The sequence below is a fragment of the Lissotriton helveticus genome, chromosome 1_2, assembly GCF_964261635.1.
Source record: "Lissotriton helveticus chromosome 1_2, aLisHel1.1, whole genome shotgun sequence".
NCBI classification, from domain to species: Eukaryota; Metazoa; Chordata; class Amphibia; order Caudata; family Salamandridae; genus Lissotriton; species Lissotriton helveticus.
The window spans coordinates 118,809,069-118,832,998 of record NC_136058.1 but is presented as its reverse complement, the minus strand read 5'-3'; the positions used below and the strand labels follow the sequence as shown (position 1 = coordinate 118,832,998).

Sequence of the window (23,930 nt, the reverse complement as noted above, 5' to 3'; positions counted from 1 at the left end):
AGCGTCTGTGGGATTGGGGATGCAGACAGCTCAGCCCGAGCTGCCACCAGAAAAGGTAAGAAGCATGCACAGCAATCACCCCCACACCTTCCCCTTCCCTTTCCCCTTCCCCAATGTGATAGTGTCAACCCCACTCCAGTACAGGTTTTAGTATACACCAGCAATGCATTATGGGAGATGTAGTCATTGAAACACCTACCATGTCAGACAGCACACCAAACAACAAGGCATGCAACACACATCCGTGATGAGCAAGCTGAGGCAATAGCGACAGTGTTTCAGTGATGAGTATTTAATGGTATAAGCAGGGCTGCAGGAACACAGAGCTAATGTACGAATTTCTGTCCACAGGCAAGACATCTCGCAAGCGTCCCAAGAACAAGGAAGGGAGTGCACCACGGAGGGAAGACACACAGGAGGCGAGCACCAGCGCAAGGCAAACCACTCAGGAAACTGTTGCATCAACAGCACAGCCAGCCTCCCAAAACCTTCCTGCGTCACCACAGCGGCAGGCCTCCCCAGAGCGGGTTGGCTCACCACTACTCCTGTCCTCACCTGAACTGGTTGCGTCACCGGCTGCAACAACACCTGCAGTTCCAAAAACCAATAGGCATGTTGTAGCCACACTCATGGAAATGGAGACTTCTGCAGGAGACACTGTGGGGGGTGATAGTTCAACTGTGGCAGTTGAAGACAGCAATGCCAATCAGCAGTCCACCGCCGAGGGGGCCCACACAGGTGCCAGACGCCGCATGGCCAGAAACAGCAGTCAATATCAACATGGTGAGGGTCCTGGTGTCTTCTGCGGACTGGAGGCCAGTATGGTCAAAGTGCAGTGCATGCAGGGGAAGGCCATCCAGTCTGTCCAACGACAGATGAGGCACCTAAATGTAAATATTGAAAGCATAAATAAGGGCATCAGCTCAATGGCGGAGGGAATGAGGGAGATGGCTGCGGACATGCGGGACATGTCCCAGTCTGTGCTGCTCTTGTGCAGCAAGCTGGACGAGGGCAGGGCAACAAAGCAGAAGGAGAGGCAGAGGTCAGAACAGCACACAAGGGCAGTCAACCGCCTAGCCACTGCCACTTCCCTGCTGTGCAGGTGCTGCGTTAACATGCAGGAGGGACTGGCACACAGCAGCAGTGAAGTCTCCAGGGGCCTTGTGAGGGTGACAAGTGCAGTGGAGGTGCTGCTGATTGCTCAGTCTGCAAATACTGTTGCTCTGGGTGTGGGGGAGAGCGAGGAGAGCACCAGTAGGAGCAGCATAACCCCCCCTATTACTGACACCCGGAGGAGCAGCAGGCTCCATGGGGCTGGCACTGCCCACACAGCCGGTGAGGACAGCCAGCCATTGGCATCTAGCACCGGTAGCCGTGCCCGCAAACACTGAGGATGCCCACACTCTGTGACCTGAAATGGGTGAAGACAACCCAGGAATTCCTTAATGGATGCCTACAATTGGACTGGCACATTTGGGCCTTTGTGTACTGGTGTAGTGCCAAATAATTAAACTATGTTGTGTATAATACTACAACTGGCTGTGTCTCCTTACTTACTTAGAAATAGTTGCGAGTGATCTCTGCCCATCTCTGTCTCCCATTTGTTGCTGGCGGCACTCCTGCTGTGTTGGGCTCAGGCTGTGGAAATTCCTCATCGTCATCCTCAATATGTGTTAATTCTACTGCTGTTCCTTTCTTAGTGGCAAGGTTGTGCAGCATTGCACAAGTAGCAATGATTTTACAGCAGATGAGGGGTGAGTACTAAAGTGCGCCTCCGCTTTTGTGGAGGCAGCGGGACCTGCTTTTTAACAGCCCAAAAGTGCGCTCCACAACATTGCGAGTAGATTTGTGTGCCACTTTGTACCGTCTCTCACTTGGGGTTGATGGGTTCAGGTAGGGTGTCAGGATGAACGAGCGGACGGCATATGCACTATCGCCTATGTGGAAAAGAGAAAGCCATTAATCACATGCACAGCAACACCTACATCTGCATTATCTATCAGGGTGTATCACAGTGTTTTACCTAACAGGTATCCTTTTCCGAATTCCCCCGCTGTCAGGCGTGTGTAGATCCCACTGTTCTGGAAGATGTAGGAGTCGTGGGTGCTTCCTGGGAATTTATGCCACGATGTCTGTGATTATGTTGGCAGCATCACAGACTACCTGCACATTTATAGAGTGTGTACTTTCTGTTACTGTAGATATACTCAGTGGCTGCAGGTGGGCAGATTGGGATGTGTGTGCCATCAATGCAGCTGATCACATGTGGGAACTGTGCCATTTGGTAAAAGTCAGTCTTGGTCTTCATCAGTTCCGCATGTGTGTCAGGGAAGATGATGTAATGATGCATTCTCTGCATCATGGCCTCCGGGAACTTCCTGAAGAAACGAGACAGGCAGCTCTGGGACACCCCACCTATCGCAGCTGATAACTACCAGATGCAAGCAGGTGTAGGCTACAGAGCACCTGCACATGTTGTGGTATGGCGTGCACCCTTGGTGATGGGCGCTCCAGGAGTGGGTATAGGTCCCTTATCAAGTCCAGAATGGTGTGGGGGTGTAGCCTGTACTTTTCATGGATCTCTGCCTCCGTAGGTTGGAAGAGTGTGATCCGCTGTCTGTAGGTTTGCTCCTCCCGTCTCTAGTGCCTCTCTCCTGCTGCCTGTAGCCATAGCCGCCTTGCTATCACGTTGAAGGCCGCCATTATGATCACAGTGTTGCATTTTGGGGCCTGTTTTGTGGCCTGCACCTGGTTACCACCTGCTTTTAATCCATGGTAATTACTGACTCTTAAATACCGAATTTCATGATATTCGGTATTTTAGAAGTTACCTACATCTCTATTCTTAATTTTCCCGTTTCTTATTCAACGATTGGGTAAATAAGGATTTGGTAACTAGCGATTCGGTATTTTAGTATTCGGTAATGTAGAATCAGTATTTATTGATTCATATTCACCGAATCTTTAGATTTGGCCTCCTACATCTCAAATACTTAAATACCGGTCGGTAACGGCAAATTTACAGATTTTCGGCCATTACCGACCGGTGTTAAGCTACCTACATATGGCCCTTAATGTCTCCATGTTGAATTTCAGGGCCTCACATGTTGCATGTGATAGGCCCAGCCACACATGTGGGGTACTATTTTTATTAGGAGGGATATGGGAACAAAGCATAGTAGGACATTTGTTGCTATAAACTGAATTTCTCTTGATTTTTGGCCTCCAAATGTAAGCCTGCATGCACGAAAGAACACACATTGACCTCTGAATAAGATGATTGTATGAGCAACTCAAAGCGCAAAGTTGTACAAAATACTAACTTTCTAAACTTGCTATTTTTGGCACATTTTAAAAATCCATAATTTTCCTTCATACTCATTTTTAATTCATTAGATCTTCCATACTCTTTGACACATGGTTGCTGCACAATGAATTGTTCTAATAAGCGCAAGTCAGTTGTTGCCTCGTGTTTTTGATAACCAACAAACACTATATCTCTGCACTCAGAAGCATCTGATCGACCATGTCATTAATGTTGGCATCCAGGGTCTGGCCCTCAAATGGATCTCCTCCTTTCTACAGAAGCGCTTCCAGGCAGTCCATTTGGCCAATTTCTCGGCCAAAAAAACAAGACTGACCTGCGGGGTCCCCCAGGGCTCTTCTTTATCGCCCCTCCTGTTCAATCTTTATATTGTGTCTTTACGCAACAGCCCAGCCATAACCTTCAACTATGCCGACGATCTCCAGTTAGTATTCAACATTGACTCTTCCAACACATCAGTCACCAATTTTCAATCCACTATGACCTCCATCAGTGAATGGATGTATACCAACCAATTAAAACTTAATCCCAACAAAACAGAGCTCTTACTGACTGGAGGCGCCACCAACCCCTAGAACTCCAGCTTTTGGCCTTCATCACTGGGCAGTTCCCCCGCCCAGTGGAGACTGTAAAAAGTCTCGGGGTCATTATCTGCAGTGACTTGTCCCTGAAGCCACAGATCAATGCAGTAGTATCCTCCTGTGTCTTCCACCTTCGCAGAATTCGGAAGATCTGCAGGTTTTTGACCACTGAGGCCCTCACTCTTTGGCCCTGGTCACCTCTCGCATTGATTATGCGAATTCACTCTATGTTGGCATACCAGCTTCATCGCCTACAGCTCGTACAAAACCAAGCAGCTAGGCTCAATTTCCGTCAATCCAAGCATCAATATGTTAGTCCCCTGATGAAGAGCCTTCATTGGCCCCTATAGCTAAACGCTGTGTATTTAAATTGGGCTGCACCATCTTCAAAGCCTTCGCTGGTCAGGGCCCTGTCTTTATCTCCTCCAGGATCCACCGCTATGTTCGCTCACGCGAACCTCGCTCCTCCCACCTCAACTTGCTTACTATCCCCACCTTCAAACGCAAAAAACATGGCGGTCTCAGATTTTCTTTTCTGGCCCCCCTTTTTGGAATTCCCTCCCAACCGAGCTGAGATCTGTAACTTGTTACCCCCAATTCAGAACTCTACTTAAAACTCTCCTGTTTTCACAAGCCTATGAATTAAGCTCCTGTAATTCTTTGCCGCCATCCTCCCGCTCCTAGTGCCATAAAACCGCCTGGAAGTGCGCTCTATAAAGAATTTTAACATAACATAACATCTGATGGACGTAACAGTATTACTTTTGTAAATTGCCCATCCTTCAAACAATTACTGAAAACATCGTACCTTTTTTTGTTGTTTTTCTATATAATTTACATTATTTTTGATTTCAACAATAAGGGCCTGATTACGATCTTGACGGTTAGGATACTCCATCCCAAACGTGAATGATATCCCATCCACCGTATTACAATTCCATTATATCCCATGGAACTTGTAATACGGCAGACAGGATATCCGTTATGTTTGTGACAGAGTATCCCATCTACATAGATCATAATCAGACCCTTAGTGTCTTCGGGAAAACCATGAGCGATCAACACAGATTACCACTTGCTAAATTCCAAATGTTGTCTTCTTTTCAGAAATGTGCAGCTTTACGGATTCACCCACAGGTTTCACCTGTTTCCACCATGAACTGCAAGGAGGTAGAAACCACTAAAAATAGGAAATATCACCTAAAATTCAGAATAAACATTGGTAAACTCAGTAGGTCTGGTGTTGGCTGCCGGACCTTTGGCTTTGTCAATGCTTGTTTAGTTTGTTATTGCAAAACTTCATTGTTGGGAAAGATTCTGGGCCCCTGTGAATTAAAATGTGGCTAAAAGTTCAAATATATTTTGGGTCTCAAAAAAGCACATATCGCCATAATGGTCCCTGGCACTTAAGATAACTACTCTTTTGTATGGGTGTGCTCCCTGTGAAAAGGCAGCATGGCTAAAGTGGGCTGACCTTTTGCCCCTTTTGTGATGATATAGGTGTTAAAAGAAAAATGTGAATGACACTGTAGAAGACCAATAGATGAAGGCGGCTGGCTTGAAAGTAAGTATATTATATATATCATTTTAGTAAAATCAAAAGGTCTTTTTTAACCCCAGGCTTAAAAATACAAACACTGGGGTAAAGATATTTTTTTGTCAACTCTGCCTGTTACTGGAGTTGATGACCTTAGCATAGCAAACCTTTTGTTGATGCCAATTTTAGAAAAAATAGGCACTTCTTTCCACAGCACTTTTTCCTATTTTTTCCCCCAATAAACCAACATATTGTTATATTTTTGCAATTTTTTTATTCCTTCCTCGGTTAGCCACATATCTAGTGTACCTTTAGATCCATAACATGTAGGTAAAAATTACGCAAATTTGGATACCTTTAATGGAAAACGTTATGAAGGCTTATGCGCGAAGTGCCTGAAATATCAGTCAAAAAAAATCTTAACTCTGAGAGTGGAAATGCTTCAGCAGCTAAAAGTTGAAAATCACATCAACTGGAACTGCGAATGCTTGTTAGGGCTCGCAAGCGAAGCGTAGCGAAAAGCCCTTTTGGTAGGGTTTCAAAAATGGACCTGGAAATTCCACACAGCTCGTGCGTGTTATTTCCTAGGTCCATTTTGATTGGGCTTTGCGTGCGTGCTGTTTTTTAACAGAACACGCAATAGGCCATAGACAGCCGTGTAGCTCCGCCTACGGCCTATTGGTGTCTGTTACGCGCACCACAGCCCATTTGTCTTCAATTATTGTGGCCAGACACGACCGCGATAATTGGAGATATATGCTCGCAGTGGCGCGCGCGCACCCCTCGCGAGCTTCTTTTTTTTGGGGAGGGGGGTCCATTTCACGGCGAAGCCAATAAGCACTGTGCCGAATGAATGGTCATCTGTTTCCGTAACCCAAAAGGGACTTTTCATTAAATTAGGAACGAGGTAATGCTGGAGACGTGTAGATTGCACACAAACCTGCAGGGAGTGCTCAGGGCCGCAGTTTTCCAGCTCACCGACTCTGAAAGGATGAAAGGCAGAGTTCGCCTTGCCTGGATTTAAATCCCTGCTGCATTCGGCGCGAGCCTAGTGCAGTCGCATTTTTTAGAATATGATCATCCCTTCTGTGCGTTAATGTGCCGCACTTTACTGCTGTGCAACTAGATAGAAATACACTTCTCAATGCATTCCTGAGTTTTATATAGCGCGGGCGTATGTGTGCTGCATAGAGTAATAAGCAACCATTAAAGAAAGTACCTTCAGACACCGTGCAGTGCTCATTTGCCTCGCCCCCCTCCCATGCATTGAGATGCCTCAAGGCGCCAGCCTCCAGGTGAAGCAGGATAAATGAAGCTTTCAGATACCTGTTTGTTTTGTACGCTCTGCTCGTATGTTTTAATACCGCTTACCTCCAGAAGTGCATTTTTGTAGGGATGGGAAGATCTCCGGGGTTTCAGGGGGCTTCCTACAAACAAAATACATTCGGCTCAAGGTGGGGGGGGGGATTGTTGCTGAAATAAATTTTGATTTAAATGCACGACATTATGCACACTTAGGGTGTAGTTTAAGATACCCAGAGGCAATTCTTTGGAGTACCAGTTTCACTAATTGTTACTGGATCCCTCTTCCTATAACCGAGCAACCGTCATCTGCTACCTCAGGCCAAGCCTTTGTTTAGGTGGATGACTACAGCTCTCAGGATGCATCAGGCCGACAAATGACGGCGGGGGCTGGGTTCTTGGTGTTCCGAGTGGCATTTCTTCCTTGAACCGAACAGACCCTTGCTCCCAAGGAAATAGTTTGCGCTTTCAATAGCAGGCACATAATTGCCTTCTTTACACATATCTTGGTTTTCTCTACACTGTTTATAATACCTCACTTCAGGCGTTTCCAAAACGCTGTAAATGTCAGCTGTTACTTTTACCCAAATAAGTGATACTTTATTTACAGAACTAAGAAGCGTGAAAGGGCGAGTCTCCCTTGTAGAGTGTATGCAGAATTGACAAACTTTTTTTTGTGTGTGGGGGGGCTGTGTATTAAATACAACAATGGGTTGGGGAAGGTGCCTTTCTGTATGTGTGTGTGTGTATATGTATATATACTTCTTCTTTTGGTAGGGCTGGCTTATTTACCGGTCTTTACAACTGTTTCCGTGATTTCTGGAGATGCTATCCACCGCGCAGGGCTGCTGCATCCTGACTGCCCTGGTACTCTGCAGCATGCAGCACCCATGACTCTCCCCCCTCCTCTCATATCATACTATGTAGCCGGAATTTGTCTGACTAGACAGATGAAAAAAAGTTAATGGACGTCTGTCTTCGGACTTCTGTCCAGAGCTCGTAGCCTGGTGGTGACATTGCGAATTCGTCGGAAGACCAGTTTTTTTTTCATTTTATTGTTTAACTTGTACCATTCTGAATCCCTACTTTTAAACACATTGTGGCTGAACGGTGATTGGGAAAATGGTCCATTTATTTAAAAAAAAATAACTTCATACTTAATGGGCTGTGCCGTGAATTCCTTTTCATGCTGGAAAACCGTTTTTATTTTCCAGTTGCAAACTTTTTTTTTAAACCCCTGCCTTGAAGGCTCAAAGAGACCAACTTCTCTTTTAAACAAAAAGGTTGCCGCAGTGCACACCAGTCTCCTACTCAACAGGTGGGTGGAAAAATATCCCACCAAGGGAGATTTATGCCGGTCTACTAATTTTCGAGGTAGCACAGTTCCAAGTCTGGACAGGGCTAATCAAACTTCCATCCATCCCAGGTCGATAAAAGGGGTTCCTTTGAGTCAGATAATTATTTGTATTGCATTAAGATCCAAGAGAGGGTTCCTATTGTCGTGTGACCACCACCCTCCTGCTGTAGGTTTTCACTAGTGCCCTACATATACCCAACTGACATGGACTTCTGATTCAGCTTCCCACATAACCAGTTTGTTTCCCGCTTTCTTTTCCCCCTCACACCCCCTTCCACACCCCATGCACCTCCCTGTCATATGTTTTTCCTGCAGTGCATTGAATCTGCTCGGGATTTGTATGTTGTGTACAAGCCGGCTCTATAACCTGCGGCCAGGGCCTTTGTTATCATGTGTTTGCAGTGAAAATAGACGGCCATTGGATGCCACGTTTTGTCAATGTAGGTAGGACTCCTCCGAAACAAACAGCCACTATTGGCATCATGACACATCAGAGGCTGGCATAGCCAGTTTTGGATGGCTTCAAACCGGTGGAGCTGGTGACCTCTGGCAGAACTTCTATATTGCTTATAGATACATTTATATTCTGTATAAATGGCAGGTGGTGCATAAAACCGACTTCCCAGTACACTGTACAATCCATTGAAAATGATACATAAGTATATGTGGCAGGCGTGCTCTTTTCATTCACCCTACAAAAACACAAGGTAGGCATGTTCAGGAGACCTCTACTGACCCAACGCGCTTTATAACCGAAAATAAATAGGGCATGAAACCTAGGGGAAGTAATTCTGTCTCAATGGCCAACTGCGCCCTTTAAAAACAGTGTGGGTTCCAGGAAGCTGTTTTTCTTTCTCTTCGTGAGGAGGCATTATCGGTAGAAGTCCTTTCCCTAAAGTTGCTCCGCCTTTAAAAAGGTACATTTTTTTTAATTTCTGCAGGGATGCCGACTTTTTGTAGGTAATTTGCACATTACTAGAGGTGAGCGAGCCACTGAAAGCTCGAGCCTGAAGACTGGCTCTGGCTCAGCCTCAGCTCGATGTCCTGTTGGAACCTCGAGCCAATAACGAGCCGAGCTTTCATGTGGCTTCTGCCTCCCACCCTCTACCAGGATGTTGCATTACGGCCAGAGCTGCCAACTTTTAACTAGGAAATCAGGTCCTGTCTCGGCTTAAACCTACTGTGATTCTGGGCAAATCGCTTAATCTCCCCAGGTCAAACAATGCATGTGACCTTGTGTAATGTAGCTGGTGCTCGGCCTTTGGGTCAAGTTCCCGCTTTATTTAAAAACTTACACGCAATACAATTTACTTTTGCATATCCCTTTCATGTTTACCTAAAACTTTTACGCATCCTTTGCAAACAGCCACATATTTCACACTATCTCTAGACATTCCAGGCCTCCTACAAGATAACTATCTTTTATTGCCTTGTACTGTATTTAAACACAGAGGGGCAACATATCTGCACCTGTGGGGAAAAGGTCAGTAAGGGGTAGGGATACAGTTAAAAACAACTGTAAATGTAAGGTTAAGCACAAGCCCCCTGTATCGGATGCCTTAGCCCATTTAGCTACCAAACTATATGTCTGTGTGTCTGTGTATCTCTGTGTGTCTCAGTCTGTGTGTGTGTGTCTCAGTCTCTATGTGTGCGTGTCTGTCTCTGTGTGTGCGTCTCTCTTTATGTATATGCCTCTGTCTCTGTGTGTGCATGTCTCTGCCTTGTGCGCATATCTCTGTCTGCGTGTGTTTTTTGCTGTGTGCGCGTTTCTGTATCTGTGTCTGTGTGTGCATCTCTATGTGCGTGTTTCTGTCTCTCGGTGCACACCTGTCTCGGTGTGCTTGTCTCTATCTGCGTGTATTTTTCTGTGTGTGCGTCTCAATATGTGCATTTGTCTCTGTAAGTACGTCTCTTCTCTGTGTGTGCATCTTTGTTTCTATGTGTGTCTCTGTCTGTATATCCGTCTCTATACGTGTGTCAGTCTCTATGTGTGCGTGACTGTCTGTGCGTCTCTGTGTGTATGTTTCTATGTGCGTGTGTGTCTGTCTCTCTGTGTACGTTTGTGTGTTTGTCCCTATGTGTGTATCGGTGCATATGTCTGTCTCTCTGTATGTTTGCCTCTGTGTATATGTCTACTGTTAGCCTCACTGGCAATGTAAACATGGCATGGGAACGCTATAAAACACATACTTACTCCACAGATACATACAAACCTGCCATTCCCTAACATACACAGTACACAAACCAGTAAACATATCCAGCTAAATATAAACAATGCCCAATTCTCTAACTCTAATGCGAGACCTGTTGCATTGCAAATGCTTGCTTTTATTATTACCAGTGCCTGATTGTACGGTAGCTGGATGCTTAATCTTGCATAAACCTTATGAATTAAAAAATGATGCACACGTGTTTTAATCTAGGATTGAAAATGTCCTAATAATGTTTGGGTTATCTCTTCTGAGCAGGTGTGATTGGTGCTGATGTTAAAGGACACAGTCTGCCCTGTGAAAATCGCCCAATAACATCTCGGATGGCTCTGATTAGTGGGACTTCTTCGTGTCACATGGCAGTAAGTAAAGAGAACTACTGTTGAAATATGTCCTCTGTATTAACATGTCATGCAAATTTGAACTATTTGCACCCTGTGATCCGTTTTTAAGCGTCACTGTTGTCTGCCACTTATTTATATGTAGTTTTTCTTCTCTGTCAATTGAAATAATGTTATTTTCCTTTAAGGCAGAACCATAACAAACTCTAGAGCCAGGATAGAATTAAATTAAGTATAGAGGCACCGTGTAATGTGATGTTGCCGTGGTTTCGGAGTGCAGTGCTCCTGACACCTGAGACTTCAGCAAAGGCCTGTATCTGTCCAAGCCAGGCCCTTCACTAATGCGCCAGTGAGTAAGTTCTTTGGAGAACCGGTATCTCCTTTCAGGAGCTTTTACTAAATCAATATACATCTATCTTCATATGATAGCTGTAATGATCAATAGAATTATGATACATCTCTTTACTTCTCAAAAAGGCTTACAAGCAATTTTCACTTTGTTAATTTTTCTCAGTGAATTGATGAAAAAGCTTTTTCCAAGATTGCAATTACAATTTAGTGCCTGCCTTGAAATGTATAACTCTTTTTAAATGTACAAGTCTGAAAGCCTTTAATTCCCATAAGTACCCATTTATGCCACGTTTCCTTAAAGACATTTCTCTGCTAAATGTAATCCGGCCGGGGAGGGGGCGCTGAACGTGGAAAGTGGGCTCGGCAGGAGGGGCATTGTGCCAATAGGTTCTGTCTGCTAAAATGTTGTGAACATGACTGAATTTACCGCTCCTCCTGTGCAACTACTACTTTTAATGTTGGCTTTGCCCGATGAAATCAAAGGGAAGCTCATTTTCTGCCTATTCAAGTTTTTTTCTTCTGTTGCAAGAATGGAAACTTTTGTCAGTGACTCTTTTAAGGCAGGACCTTGCTGGTCCTAAGATCCGAGGTTATTGGTTCAGCTCATTTTGAAACTATACAACACTGACCCCCCCCCCACATGCATTGAATATTTGTGGTTATTTCGATTTTTTGGAAGGCAATTCTTTTCAGCTTTTTCTAAGAATTTGTACGAGTTGATATTTTTGTTGCCTTCCCTTTACTCAAACGAAAAATTATTAAATGCTTTCTGTTTGCTTTTTTTATTAGGAAAGGGATCCCCCATTACCCTAATTTCCGATCCACCCTTTTTCTCTATACCTCTTATCCCAGCCTGTTACCCCTTCTTGATACATTACGGCGGATTCCTCCATATCCCCCATGTTCATTTCACCCTACTTATATATTTCCTCTCCCCCTTTCTTTCTCCTAAGCTCCTCTTTTTCTAATGGAGTTCTCATCTTTAGCCCCTTTCATGCCTTTCCATGGCTCTTGGCACCGAAAATACGTTTGCATGATCATGCCCAAAAACAGGTCCAAGCACCTCTGAATACACTTTCGCCAATTGCTCTTTCCTGATCTGAATCCCTACTCCTCTCTGGTACCTCTCATCCAGCCACACAAAAACTGCAAAATATACTAGACTCCTCTGTACATAGATGTGCAGTGTGAGCACCTAGGCTCCTTTCTATTGACTTTGTGTTCCTTTCCTCAATTCTTCTCTTTTACATACTCGCCACACATTGACATTTATCCTCCGCCAGTCAAATTCGAGGGTTGCGATTTGCCCCTATAGAGTATGATGTTATCCTCCTTCTATATTGTTATGCTGTTGTTCTTTTCTATTACAGTGCAGGTTACGTTCTACCTTGAATATTCACCTAACCTATTAATTATTCAGCGCTGTAATGCCTTCTGGAGCTGGCGTACATTGAATGACCAGTTTATTCATGCTGCACCTGGATATCATATGCTACTTTGACCCCATTTGTTTTCATCATATCATGCAACGTTCCCTTCTCTGTACGTTTGCCTTGACTTTGCTTGTTCAGTGCTCTTGTTAGCGAACGTCCTTTGTTTGGGATCCTGGTGTAATCGGGGGGTAATGGGCAGTATCGTGTATGGGTATTGCCATTTATCTATTCGTGTCCTTAAGCCACATTACTACTGCACTTCAATTGGATAACCATGTGAAGAACCGGGTTTTTAGAACCCAGCTACGCCAGGGGAAATGCCCAAAGTCTCCGGGTCCACCTGTCTTAGAATACAGAGACACGGGGTACTTCTTGGTGACGTCAAAGATCAAATTTATTAGCTGCAGCCAGTAACAGAGATCCTAGAAGTACAACACGGTGTATGTTCTCAGGAGACTGCTCAACTTTACAAAGCAAGCCATCTCTTTTTATACAAAAAATTGTGCTTCAGGCAAACATTCCTTATTTACAGTTTGACCACTCACATGTTTCCACGACAAAAGCAGGAGCATGATGACAAGCCCATTTTTCAGTTTATCCAGCCCAAAATTAATCATCAAACAAACCCATAATAAACATTCTTCTTTTGGACAAGTTGGAGACAAACCCATAATAAAAGACCTCAACCCAAATCGTAAATAGGCCATAAAAGAAGGAACAGAAACAGATGAGAAGCAAGATAGAAGGGTGTGTGCGTGTACCATAAACTCAGCAATGTCCTGCTCTTTGATCTTTATCTTGACCAGCTAAAGGGCAAGAACTGGTTTGGCAAGGTCAGCTTCAGGCAGCAGGGTCAGCTCACTTCAGGTCAAACAGGAGTCAGCACAAACTCAAGCCAAGGTGTACGTGTCCCAGAGACTTGTTCAGCCACAGTCATAGGCCTATGTGAGGGCAACCACAAAATGGCTGCCATGCACAAAATAGAACCCAAGGGTTTCAGAACGAAATCGTCAAATACACAGTGAATCCATCAATGTAACATGACGGAAACACTCATGCTTGCTGAGCTCACTGTTTACGGTTCGCTGTTGCCAAAATCGTAGCAGAACCACGACCATTACGACCCAGGGTCAGAATTCACGGAACCTCAGACCCTCCTTTTGCCCTTACATAGGCAATGACCTAAACTCACGTCAATCTGAATCCAGGTCTATACTCATCAGATCATCAAGATGTTGCTGTAGCATCATCCTATTACTTAGCACGTCTCTTGGTACAGGTCTCCTTGCACACGAGGTAGCACAAAGGCTTCATATAGCAGGAGCACACTATACACAAAGACAGAACAGGAAAAGGATAGCTAATACCACCCCACTGACCATCAGAATCTTCCATCCCCAAGTGGATAACAATCCCCAAAACCATCCCATCAACGACCAATCTCCTTCGTCCACATGCACAGACTCGGAGATCTTATGTAGCTTGGAAATGGCTTGGTACACTGTCGGAGCGTTGTCTGGAATAAAAACGCAGCAGCTCGATTGAATCAATTTACATACCCCTCCTCTATCTGCAAGTATGACATCCAACGCAACCCTGTTCTGAAGAGTCATTAGGCGATCCGACTGGAGCTCAGCAGTCAAGTTACTAAGGGCACCGGCAGTTTCAACTATGGTGGACTCAACCACTCTCGTCAATTGCCGTATGTTCCTGCTGTTAACCATAGGTCCCCAAAACGGCAGAAAACCCTTCAGAAAATCTCCCAATTCTTGTTCTGCAGTATCTTCCTTACTGAAGACACCTCTAACAACTCTCGTCTTGTGGTAATCTGCCGCAGCTGTATACGTAGGAGGCAACAGGAACGAGACAAAACATGTGCCCAAGAAATCAGGGGGCAACCATGTGTATGCTCTATCGTAACAGACGAAATAGGTACCCTTAGCTGCTAGGAACGATGGGGAAGTCTGGGACGCAAAAACATACGTCTCAGTGCAAACACTCTTCCCTAACTGAGCTCTCGGATTCTCGCCATTACCTTGCAGACAGTAATGACCCTGATGGGGTACAATCCAAATCGGAGAGGATCTTTTCGCTCGCTGGTTCTTACTCAGACTAACTCCATATCCAGTAACGTTCCATCCAATATAAGCTAGCGTCTCATCTCTCGGGATAGTCTCATAGGAATCTATTCCTCTAATCATATCTACTATTCCCTTAACTAGAGCACTATTCTTTGGATTATCTTTCACAGAACGTAGGGGGTAGACTTCACGAGCATAGATGAACATCGTTTTGTATGCCCACACAGAACCATTGTAGCTGAATGGCTGGACCAGGTAAGGAATACCTTTATCAGTAGTATGGGGCATAAGGCCACACACCCAACAGTTTGTCATGTTCACTACTAGCTAGTGTTGGTGCAGAAGCTGAACAAAGGAGTTATTAACGAATTCCAATCTCCTAACGGACTCATGTTCAGGCAGAGGATGAAAAGAATGCGAAGAAACAGTAGAAGAAGGTATGGGTTGTGTAGTGGGTGCGAACGTCACTTGAAAAGAGAATATTATATATCCCAATAAAAACATCATTAAACTAAATAGCATAAAAAGACACAATATTAAGAAACATTTTCTGCTCATAATTTTACACATTTTGCTCTTAAAGCTCATTCTTTCAACAGGTCTCTCCATCTCGAAAAACTCCATCCTCTAATCGTGCTGTTCGCGGCGGTAGGGTGTTCCTTGCTAAGGAATGCGTCTGTCAGTCCAGGGAACGCCCTTAGACCAACCAGAACCGTCGACCTAACGTCTTCAGCTTGCACTCCAAAGACTTGACACCGCGACCTTACAGCTGAACCCGGATGGCGGTTCGAAAAACAAAAATCAAAACAGTTCCTCGGAGGAGAGAACACAATTTCAAAAATAGAAAAGACAGAATTTCATTTTATTTGTCCCACGACTCTTGGTCGCAAATTATAACGGCCTTTACCAGGCAATGTCTGATCACGAAACAAAAGTTCAGGCTCAGTAGTGTCCAATCGAACTGACGGTGGCACAGCTTCTTGCAGAAGATCGTCGCTTTCACGCTCAGAACTTGTCCCAATTAAACGCGCATCGCTAAAAGGCTGAAAACGAGGCACGGTCTCACTTTCAGAGTCTGGAATACCATCTTGGACCCACTGGTCGTACGGCAGAGGCAAAGGGGCACTCTTACAATGTACGCCGTGGATCCAGTTCTTTTTACCGCGCACTCGCACTGCAGATCGCGTCGATAGTAGCACCAAATAGGGTCCGGTCCAGCGGGGCTGATCGTTCTTTGTCCGCGGAAAGTTCTTTACCAGGACCCAGGAACCAGGATCGATGGCGTGTCCTGAATCTTCAGAAGCCTGAGGCAATGTATCATGAACCTGTTGGTGTAAGACACGCAATTTAGCCGTCAAATCATACAGATAGTCAAGCAATACGGGGTGTTCAATCTCACTGAATTTGGTCGGCCTTGGCACTCCCCCTATGTTTGCCGGGCGACCAAAAATGATTTCATAAGGACTAAGTCCCACTCGTGAATGTACAGTCATCCTTGTTGACAAAAGTGCTAATGGCAAAGCATCAGGCCATTGGAGACCAGAGCTCGCCTGAATCTTGGCCAACTTTAGTTTAAGGGTGCCATTATAGCACTCAACTAATCCAGCTGATTGGGGGTGATTTGCAGCATGAAATTTTTGGTGAATTCCTAAACCATCACATACTCTCTTCATCACTTGACCCACAAATTCACTCCCATTGTCACTCTAGACCATTCTCGGCAAACCATACCTAGGGAAAAACTCCTTAACAAGGGCTTTAGCTGTGGATAAGGCAGTATTATCTTTCAGGGGATATGCTTCTACCCATCTCGAAAAGGCACAGACAACCACTAGTACATACTTCAAATTGTTGCACCTTTCCATGTGGATGAAATCTAGCTGCAAAACCTCGAACGGATACGTTGGAGGTGCAAAATGACCAGCTGGAGTTGGAGTTCCCTGGCCAGGATTGTACATCAGACAAACCATACAATTTTTGACCACATTTTCTGCACACTTAGGAATTCCAGCATTTTGCCATACTGGAGCCAACAACTTACAAATCCCTTTCGTACTGATATGAGCCCTTCCATGCGCCATCGTAACCACTGCAAGCACGTACGCATCGGGTAACAACCATCGCTGATGCTCTGACAACTCAACCCAACAACCATTCGAATCCAATTTACCCGTACTCTCTCTCCATACACTCAATTCTTTCTCTGTAGCTTCAGCTTGAATTGACTTCACACTCTCTATCGTATTTTCACACATTCCTCTATCCGGAACCCATCTCGCCGGACCCGCAACATACATTCGACTCATCACATCTCTTGCCGTTTCTTTCGCCACTTCACCTGCAAACGCATTACCACGGCCAACGTCATCAGTAACTTTCTTATGTGCACTGCATTTCACAATCGCAACTTGCAACGGCCAAGTAAGTGACTCAAGGAGTTCATTTACCAACTGACCATGCTGAATCTTAGCTCCATGCGAAGTCAGAAACCCACGCTCTTTCCACAATCGTCCAAAACTATGAGCCACACCAAACGCATACTGGCTATCAGTGTACACAGTCACTCGTTTCCCTTTCGACAACACACATGCTCTTGTCAATGCAATCAACTCTGCTGCTTGAGCTGAGTTATGTGGGATATGTGTAGCTTCAACAATCGTATGCAAAGTCGTAACAGCATATGCTGCAGTCGTATCACCATTCGGAAGCTTGAAGCACGAACCATCTACCCATAAGGTACCATCACGCTTTGAAAGAGGAGTGTCCCTAAGGTCTATTCTCCCTTTCGTTTCCTCCTCTGTCCTAAGAAAACAATCATGCTGTTCAGAAACATCTGTCTCCACTGAAATCGGCAACAACGTAGCTGGATTCAACGTGTTGCATCTCTTTATATGCACATGACTCGCTAAGAGTGTCAACTCATAACCTGACAATCGAGCACTAGTTAAGTGCTGTGTCTTTGTCCTATTCAACAATGTATCCACTGCATGTGGAACCATTACAATCAACGTATTATTCATCACCAAGCCAGCAGACTGTCGCATAGAGACAGCCGCTGCCGCTGTGGCTCTCAAACAACTCGGCAACGCTCTAGCTACCGGATCCAAAGTCGACGAGAAATACGCACATCGACGTTGCTTATCGCCGAACTGTTGTGTCAAAACTGACAATGCACATCCCTCTCTCTCGTGGACATAGAGTGTGAAAGGCTTACTGTAGTCGGGAGTACCCAACACAGGAGCCGAACACAACGCATCACGCAATTCTGAAAAACTCTTCTGGCATTCGTCAGTCCAAGGAATAGGATTCGGAGTATCCTTAACAGTAAGAGCTATCAAAGGTTTTGCAAGAAGCAAAAAATTCGGAATCCACTGTCTACAATACGACGTAATACCCAGGAAAGCACACACTTCTCTCTGAGTAGTTGGCACACTCATTTTCGCAATCGCTTGAATTCGTTCTGGGGTCAATCTTCTTCCCTCCTTCGATAAGAGATGACCTAAGTAGGTCACTTCTTGTCGACAATACTGCAGCTTTGAAAGAGACACCTTATGATGGAAGTCAGACAAATGACGCAACAATGACAAAGTAGCTTCTTTACAAATCTCTTCATTGTCAGCAGCAACTAACAAATCGTCGACATACTGAACAAGAGCAGCACCATCAGGTAAGACAATCGTATCAAGCTGTGTTTTCAAAGCCTGACTATAGATTGATGGACTCTCACAATAGCCTTGAGGAGCTCGCTTGAACCGGAAGCTTCGACCTCCTAAAGAGAAGCCGAAAATATCTCTACTCTCCTCGGCAATCGGGATGCTGAAGAAAGCATTCTTCAAATCAATCACCGAAAACCAAGTGGCTGAAGCTGGAATCATGGTCAGTAAGGCAGTAATATCTGGAACAACAGGAAATTGCGGAACTACAATCTTATTCACCTCGCGAAGATCGATCACGAACCTATATAAAGGCGGTTGTGAAGAATCAGTACGTTTCAGAACAGGCAAAACCAGACTATTGCATACATTACCTCTCGTTTCTTCAATCACATCTTTCTCAATCAGGTCATGAATGATCGCTAGCAACGCTCTTTCACCATCACTAGATATCCTATATTGGGGAATACGTGGCATTCGAACATTTGCTTTCAGCGTCACAACATATGGCGGTATATCCAAAAGACCCACATCATTAGGACCAGTAGCCCAAAGAATATCAGAAAGAGAAGACAATTCGGCCGGGAGTCGGTCTTTCGACAAATACATCGGAGAGATCACTCTCTTACCTAATGTAAGTTGTACTCCCGAAGGAGAACATTGTAGTGTTGCATACAATCTTTTCAATAGATCCAATCCCAACAAATTCTCACCACAACCTGTCGTCAAAATAAGGGGTGCTTCGAATTCACAAGGTCCAACAGAAAGAGACAAAGGACTAGAAATCGGGTTTCTAACTGGGGCGCCAGAAAATCCTACTGAAACATTCGTCAAGCCAGACAAAGGTGCGCCAGGGAGTTTAGAGTGCATAATAGAACTCTTCGCAGCACCAGTATCCAACAGAAAAGGCTCTGACACACCTGATGTAATCACTTCAACATAAGGTCCACTCTGATCTACTGGAACTGAAACAACTCCCTCTCTTTGTCTATGGCTGTCCTAGCAATCATTACCGTCCATATTCTCACCTTCGACATAGTAGTCGTCAGCATAGTACTGAGTCGTCCTACCAGACGCACCATTTTGCTGATCAAAACAATTCATTGAATTTTGTGGAGGAAAGGAACGCGCATTCTGGGGGAACACACCACGTCCCCTACCTCTAGAAGCTTGCTGAACACCCCGACCTCTCACACCAGAAACACCGTTCGCGCGCTGTAACAGAACCGGGCAACTATTTTTAAAATGGCCCTCTTCTTTACAATATGCACATTGATTAGGGCCTACAGGAAAACGCGGTTGAGGAGGCTCAAACCTTTGCGGGTTTCTCTGAAACTGCTGAGGCTGCTGATAATCACGTTGGCTACTACGAGGCGGATACGCTTGCTGCAAAAGAACCTTTGTTTTCAACTCTTTAGTCTTCTTGTCTGCTCTATCCTTCTCATCCTTATCCCTATTTTTGTAGTACTGTGCAGTAGCCAATATCTGTGCTGATGAGGAAACAGCCCAAGAACTCTCTGAATCCTTCAATTTAGTACACAACTCGGGAAGCAAGTTATGCACAAACTTATCAACAAACAACCGTTGACCACCTTCCGTACTCATGTCTTGACCACTATGGTCAATAAACGTTTCTTGAAACCTAGTGAAGAAATCAGACACACTTTCATCTTTCTTCTGCTTACACGCAGCCAATTTGTCCCAGTTTACTCGCATAGCAGGCATTAAAGTCTTCATATAGGTAACGATCCTACCAGGAAGTTCTGCAACTAGAGGCTCAGGTTTAGCACCACCAACTTGTCGACCATCCGCAGCACCAATATTAACCCAGGTATCACCTAACTCTTGAGCATGATCCGTGTGACGAATCAATCCCCATAAAGGCTGTGGAACCACATTTCCAAACAACATGTCTATATCAGCTAGATTCATAATACATGAGTCTGCAGTCTGTGATAATTTCTTATAATACCCTGCAGGATTTTTACGGGGGTCAGGCAAAGTCTGCTTAAGAGCCAAAACTTCAGCTCGCTTCCACGGAACATGTACCCAAACACGTTGAAAATGGGCTGGCGCAGCAACAATACCAGCATTAACATTGGCCTGAACGGCCTCTTTCCACACCGGAGGAACCTCCCTCATTGGATATTGTCGCACTTTCAGCTTCAAGGCTCAAACATCAGGCTCAAACAACGGCTGAGAAGGAGACTTACTCCTAAACGACAACAATGTCGCAACTACTCTCTCAACATCGAGACCCACTATAGTTCCCTTCGCAAACTCGGACTGTACACGGAACAACTCAGGCGGAGTCTGTCCCAATTCACCATCTTCCCATTCTTCACGAAGGAAAGTACACATTTCATCAAAAACATACCTCTGCTTCGGTGCTTCCCATTGACGGAAGACATCCATAACAGATTCTAAATCATATCTCAAAGTATTAGTAACCCATTTACGTGCCAAATGATCCAGTACTGTCCGCTCGTCGGGACCAGGCAATTGGCTACGTAATTGTTTACGCTCTGAAACAGGGGTCATACCTAGTGACCCAAAGAGAGGGGAAAGGAGACCAGTAATAGTATCACTCATCCTCTGTCGAACAGAAGTAGAAGTTGACAGAAAGACAGGAGACAAGGCAGACTGAGAGGAAACCAATATAGGAGCGGTAGCAGAAGAAGTAGCAAGAACAGGAGACAAAGTCGTAAGAATTGGAGACGGAGCAGGTAGCAAAGTCGGCGGCCCTTGAGAAGGCTGCGCCAGAGGAATAGGAGCCAACTGAAGAGGAGCTGGCGGCTGTGCAATAACAGGAGGCAAAGCAACCGGAGGTTGCGCAACTAAAGGTTGCGGAGGTGCTGTAGCACTTTGCACATAATGGGGTGGCGACCTCAGCAAATGGGATATCAAAGGATCCTTCTCAAGTTCCTTCGTCGCATCTTGCTGATGAGGTGGTAAAGCTGGATAACACTTCATTATCTTTAAACTGTATAGCAGCTTGCATTATCGAAATACCCTTCTCTCTTTTATTTCTCTTCGCTAATTTAATTTCTTTCTGTTTGGCTTCCTTTCGCCAGAGGCGGAAAGAGTCAAACATCGCCGGCCGGGCTTTCGTCTTGAAGAGTTTAACTTCTAAATTATCTAAAATCTCCGTGTCATAACTACCATATGGGGGCCACTTTAGGACACCGTCCTTTCTAGTGTAGCGAATCCACACTTCATTATACGTGATGGGGCCCACGCCATGTTTCAAATAGAGCTCATAGGTTGGAGTTCCAATCGGAGGAACCGGACACGAATCCTCCAATCGGGAATCCCTATTACAACCACAACAAAATAACTTTCCAAGTCTGCTAAGACCAGGCATCTTCGCTCACTAGTCTAGCTTCAAACTTCAAGGGAGTATCAAACACGATAGTCTCGTGAATACACGAGTCCCTCGGCTTTGGAGCTTGCAAGTCCCAAATCAAGGATCCCAAGGGATACCCAAAAACTAAGGACTGGGAGAAGCTCCACTCATACTTAACTGAGGTATCGATCATGTCACCAGAAGACCCGTCTATCGTCTCGCTTTACAAATCGTCTAAGGGCTCCAAGACAGGGCGACAGTCAGGGCAGCAGTCCTTTGTAGGCGTCTGAAAACGGGGAACCTCGCAGCAAAGACTTTCGGACCACGACGACATACAGGGGTCGATGAAGTGGCAGGCCTTCCTCCAGAATTTTCACACAAAGCTCCTCACGATCTTCAGGCTTAGACCGGTACCGCTGAAGTCGCCCCGCGTTGGGCGCCAATTGAAGAACCGGGTTTTTAGAACCCAGCGGCGCCAGGGGAAACGCCCAAAGTCTCCGGGTCCACCTGTCTTAGAATACAGAGACACGGGGTACTTCTTGGTGACGTCAAAGATCAAATTTATTAGCTGCAGCCAGTAACAGAGATTCTAGAAGTACAACACGGTGTATGTTCTCAGGAGACTGCTCAACTTTACAAAGCAAGCCATCTCTTTTTATACAAAAAATTGTGCTTCAGGCAAACATTCCTTATTTACAGTTTGACCACTCACATGTTTCCACGACAAAAGCAGGAGCATGATGACAAGCCCATTTTTCAGTTTGTCCTGCCCAACATTAATCATCAAACAAACCCATAATAAACATTCTTCTTTTGGACAAGTTGGAGACAAACCCATAATAAAAGACCTCAACCCAAATCGTAAATAGGCCATAAAAGAAGGAACAGAAACAGATGAGAAGCAAGATAGAAGGGTGTGTGCGTGTACCATAAACTCAGCAATGTCCTGCTCTTTGATCTCTATCTTGACCAGCTAAAGGGCAAGAACTGGTTTGGCAAGGTCAGCTTCAGGCAGCAGGGTCAGTTCACTTCAGGTCAAACAGGAGTCAGCACAAACTCAAGCCAAGGTGTACGTGTCCCAGAGACTTGTTCAGCCACAGTCATAAGCCTATGTGAGGGCAACCACAAAATGGCTGCCATGCACAAAATGAAACCCAAGGGTTTCAGAACGAAATCGTCAAATACACAGTGAATCCAACAATGTAACATGACGGAAACACTCATGCTTGCTGAGCTCACTGTTTACGGTTCGCTGTTACCAAAATCATAGCAGAACCACGACCATTACGACCCAGGGTCAGAATTCACGGAACCTCACATGTTCCTTCCTTTGTGCACCTGTCTTTCAAGGTAGTGTGATCAAGCAGTCAAGGCTTCGTTTAGGAAATTGGAGGGAGTTAGAATTCCAGATATTACATATTACAATGGTAACACTCAATAACATCAATATCCAAGCCAGTGCTATGTCTGTTAAGAAGACGAGGACTTTTATTACACGTAGTTAAATAGACCAGTTAAAATTAGCATACACACAAGCACCACAAAGTCTCAATACTTTCCAGAGCTGAAATGTCATTATCGCTACAAAGCACTAGTTATTTTACATCATTAGCATATAAAATCACAGGTGCTTCCTGGAGATCAGTGATGAAGTCAGTTGTATCTGTTGGTATGTCCAGTGCTTAATTTGTTCTGGTGTTTGCTGGTGGTCGGCTCCGTAATTTATTACTGGTATCTGAGACTACTTTATGCCCACTGAACAGCATGTGTTGGTGCATGAGCATTCAGCCTATCAGATTGTGGCACTGCCTGTGTTCTGCTCAGTGTAGTTCCAAAAATGTTCCTCCTCTCATCTTCTAGTGTTGCTGATTAGTGAATTTACGTGAGCAAAAGGTTGAAGGAGGCTCAAACTGAAAGCAAAGGTCCTGTAGATTATGGTGGGATACACTATGCGAGATGTAGAACGAATGGAGAGAAAAGAGTAAAAATGAAGAAAACAAGTGTGCACTGAAGAGATCTGGGTTCAGACTGGTTAACACACAGTTGCCAGATGGACTGGTTAACACACAGTTGCCCTTGCTGCTGTTCATGCTATTTTTGTGTTCTGTGCTCCATAGGGTAGTCCACGTCTGTCATAGTGCATGCACAATGAGTTTCCCAAATGGATTTTTCATAAGCATATGGTATTCTGCTGAGTATGTCTTTCACTGTGACAATTAGGGCTCTGGTGATTGATGGAAGTTCCTCATCCACACCTCTGCTTACCTTACCCCTGTAGTTACCAGATGTGTCATTGTTAGCAGCCTGGAACCATAATCACAACCCTCTTTTTAGAACCCTGTCCACCTCTCCAGCCGCTGCCAAGGTTTTTGGGGCTGACTGTCCCAGGCGCCGACTTACTACATCATACCGA

The 23,930-nt window shown here is 45.0% G+C and overlaps 1 protein-coding gene across 2 annotated transcripts in view; it reads left to right on the top strand.

Moving 5' to 3' along the window:
• FGGY (FGGY carbohydrate kinase domain containing) overlaps positions 1–23,930 on the top strand; it is a 2,115,431-nt gene that overhangs the window by 1,233,661 nt on the left and 857,840 nt on the right. For both annotated transcript variants that reach the window (XM_078669875.1, XM_078669881.1), the window contains one exon: positions 10,571–10,674. In XM_078669875.1, coding sequence (XP_078526001.1) covers positions 10,571–10,674 — 104 coding nt within the window. The remainder of the gene's footprint in view (positions 1–10,570; positions 10,675–23,930) is intronic.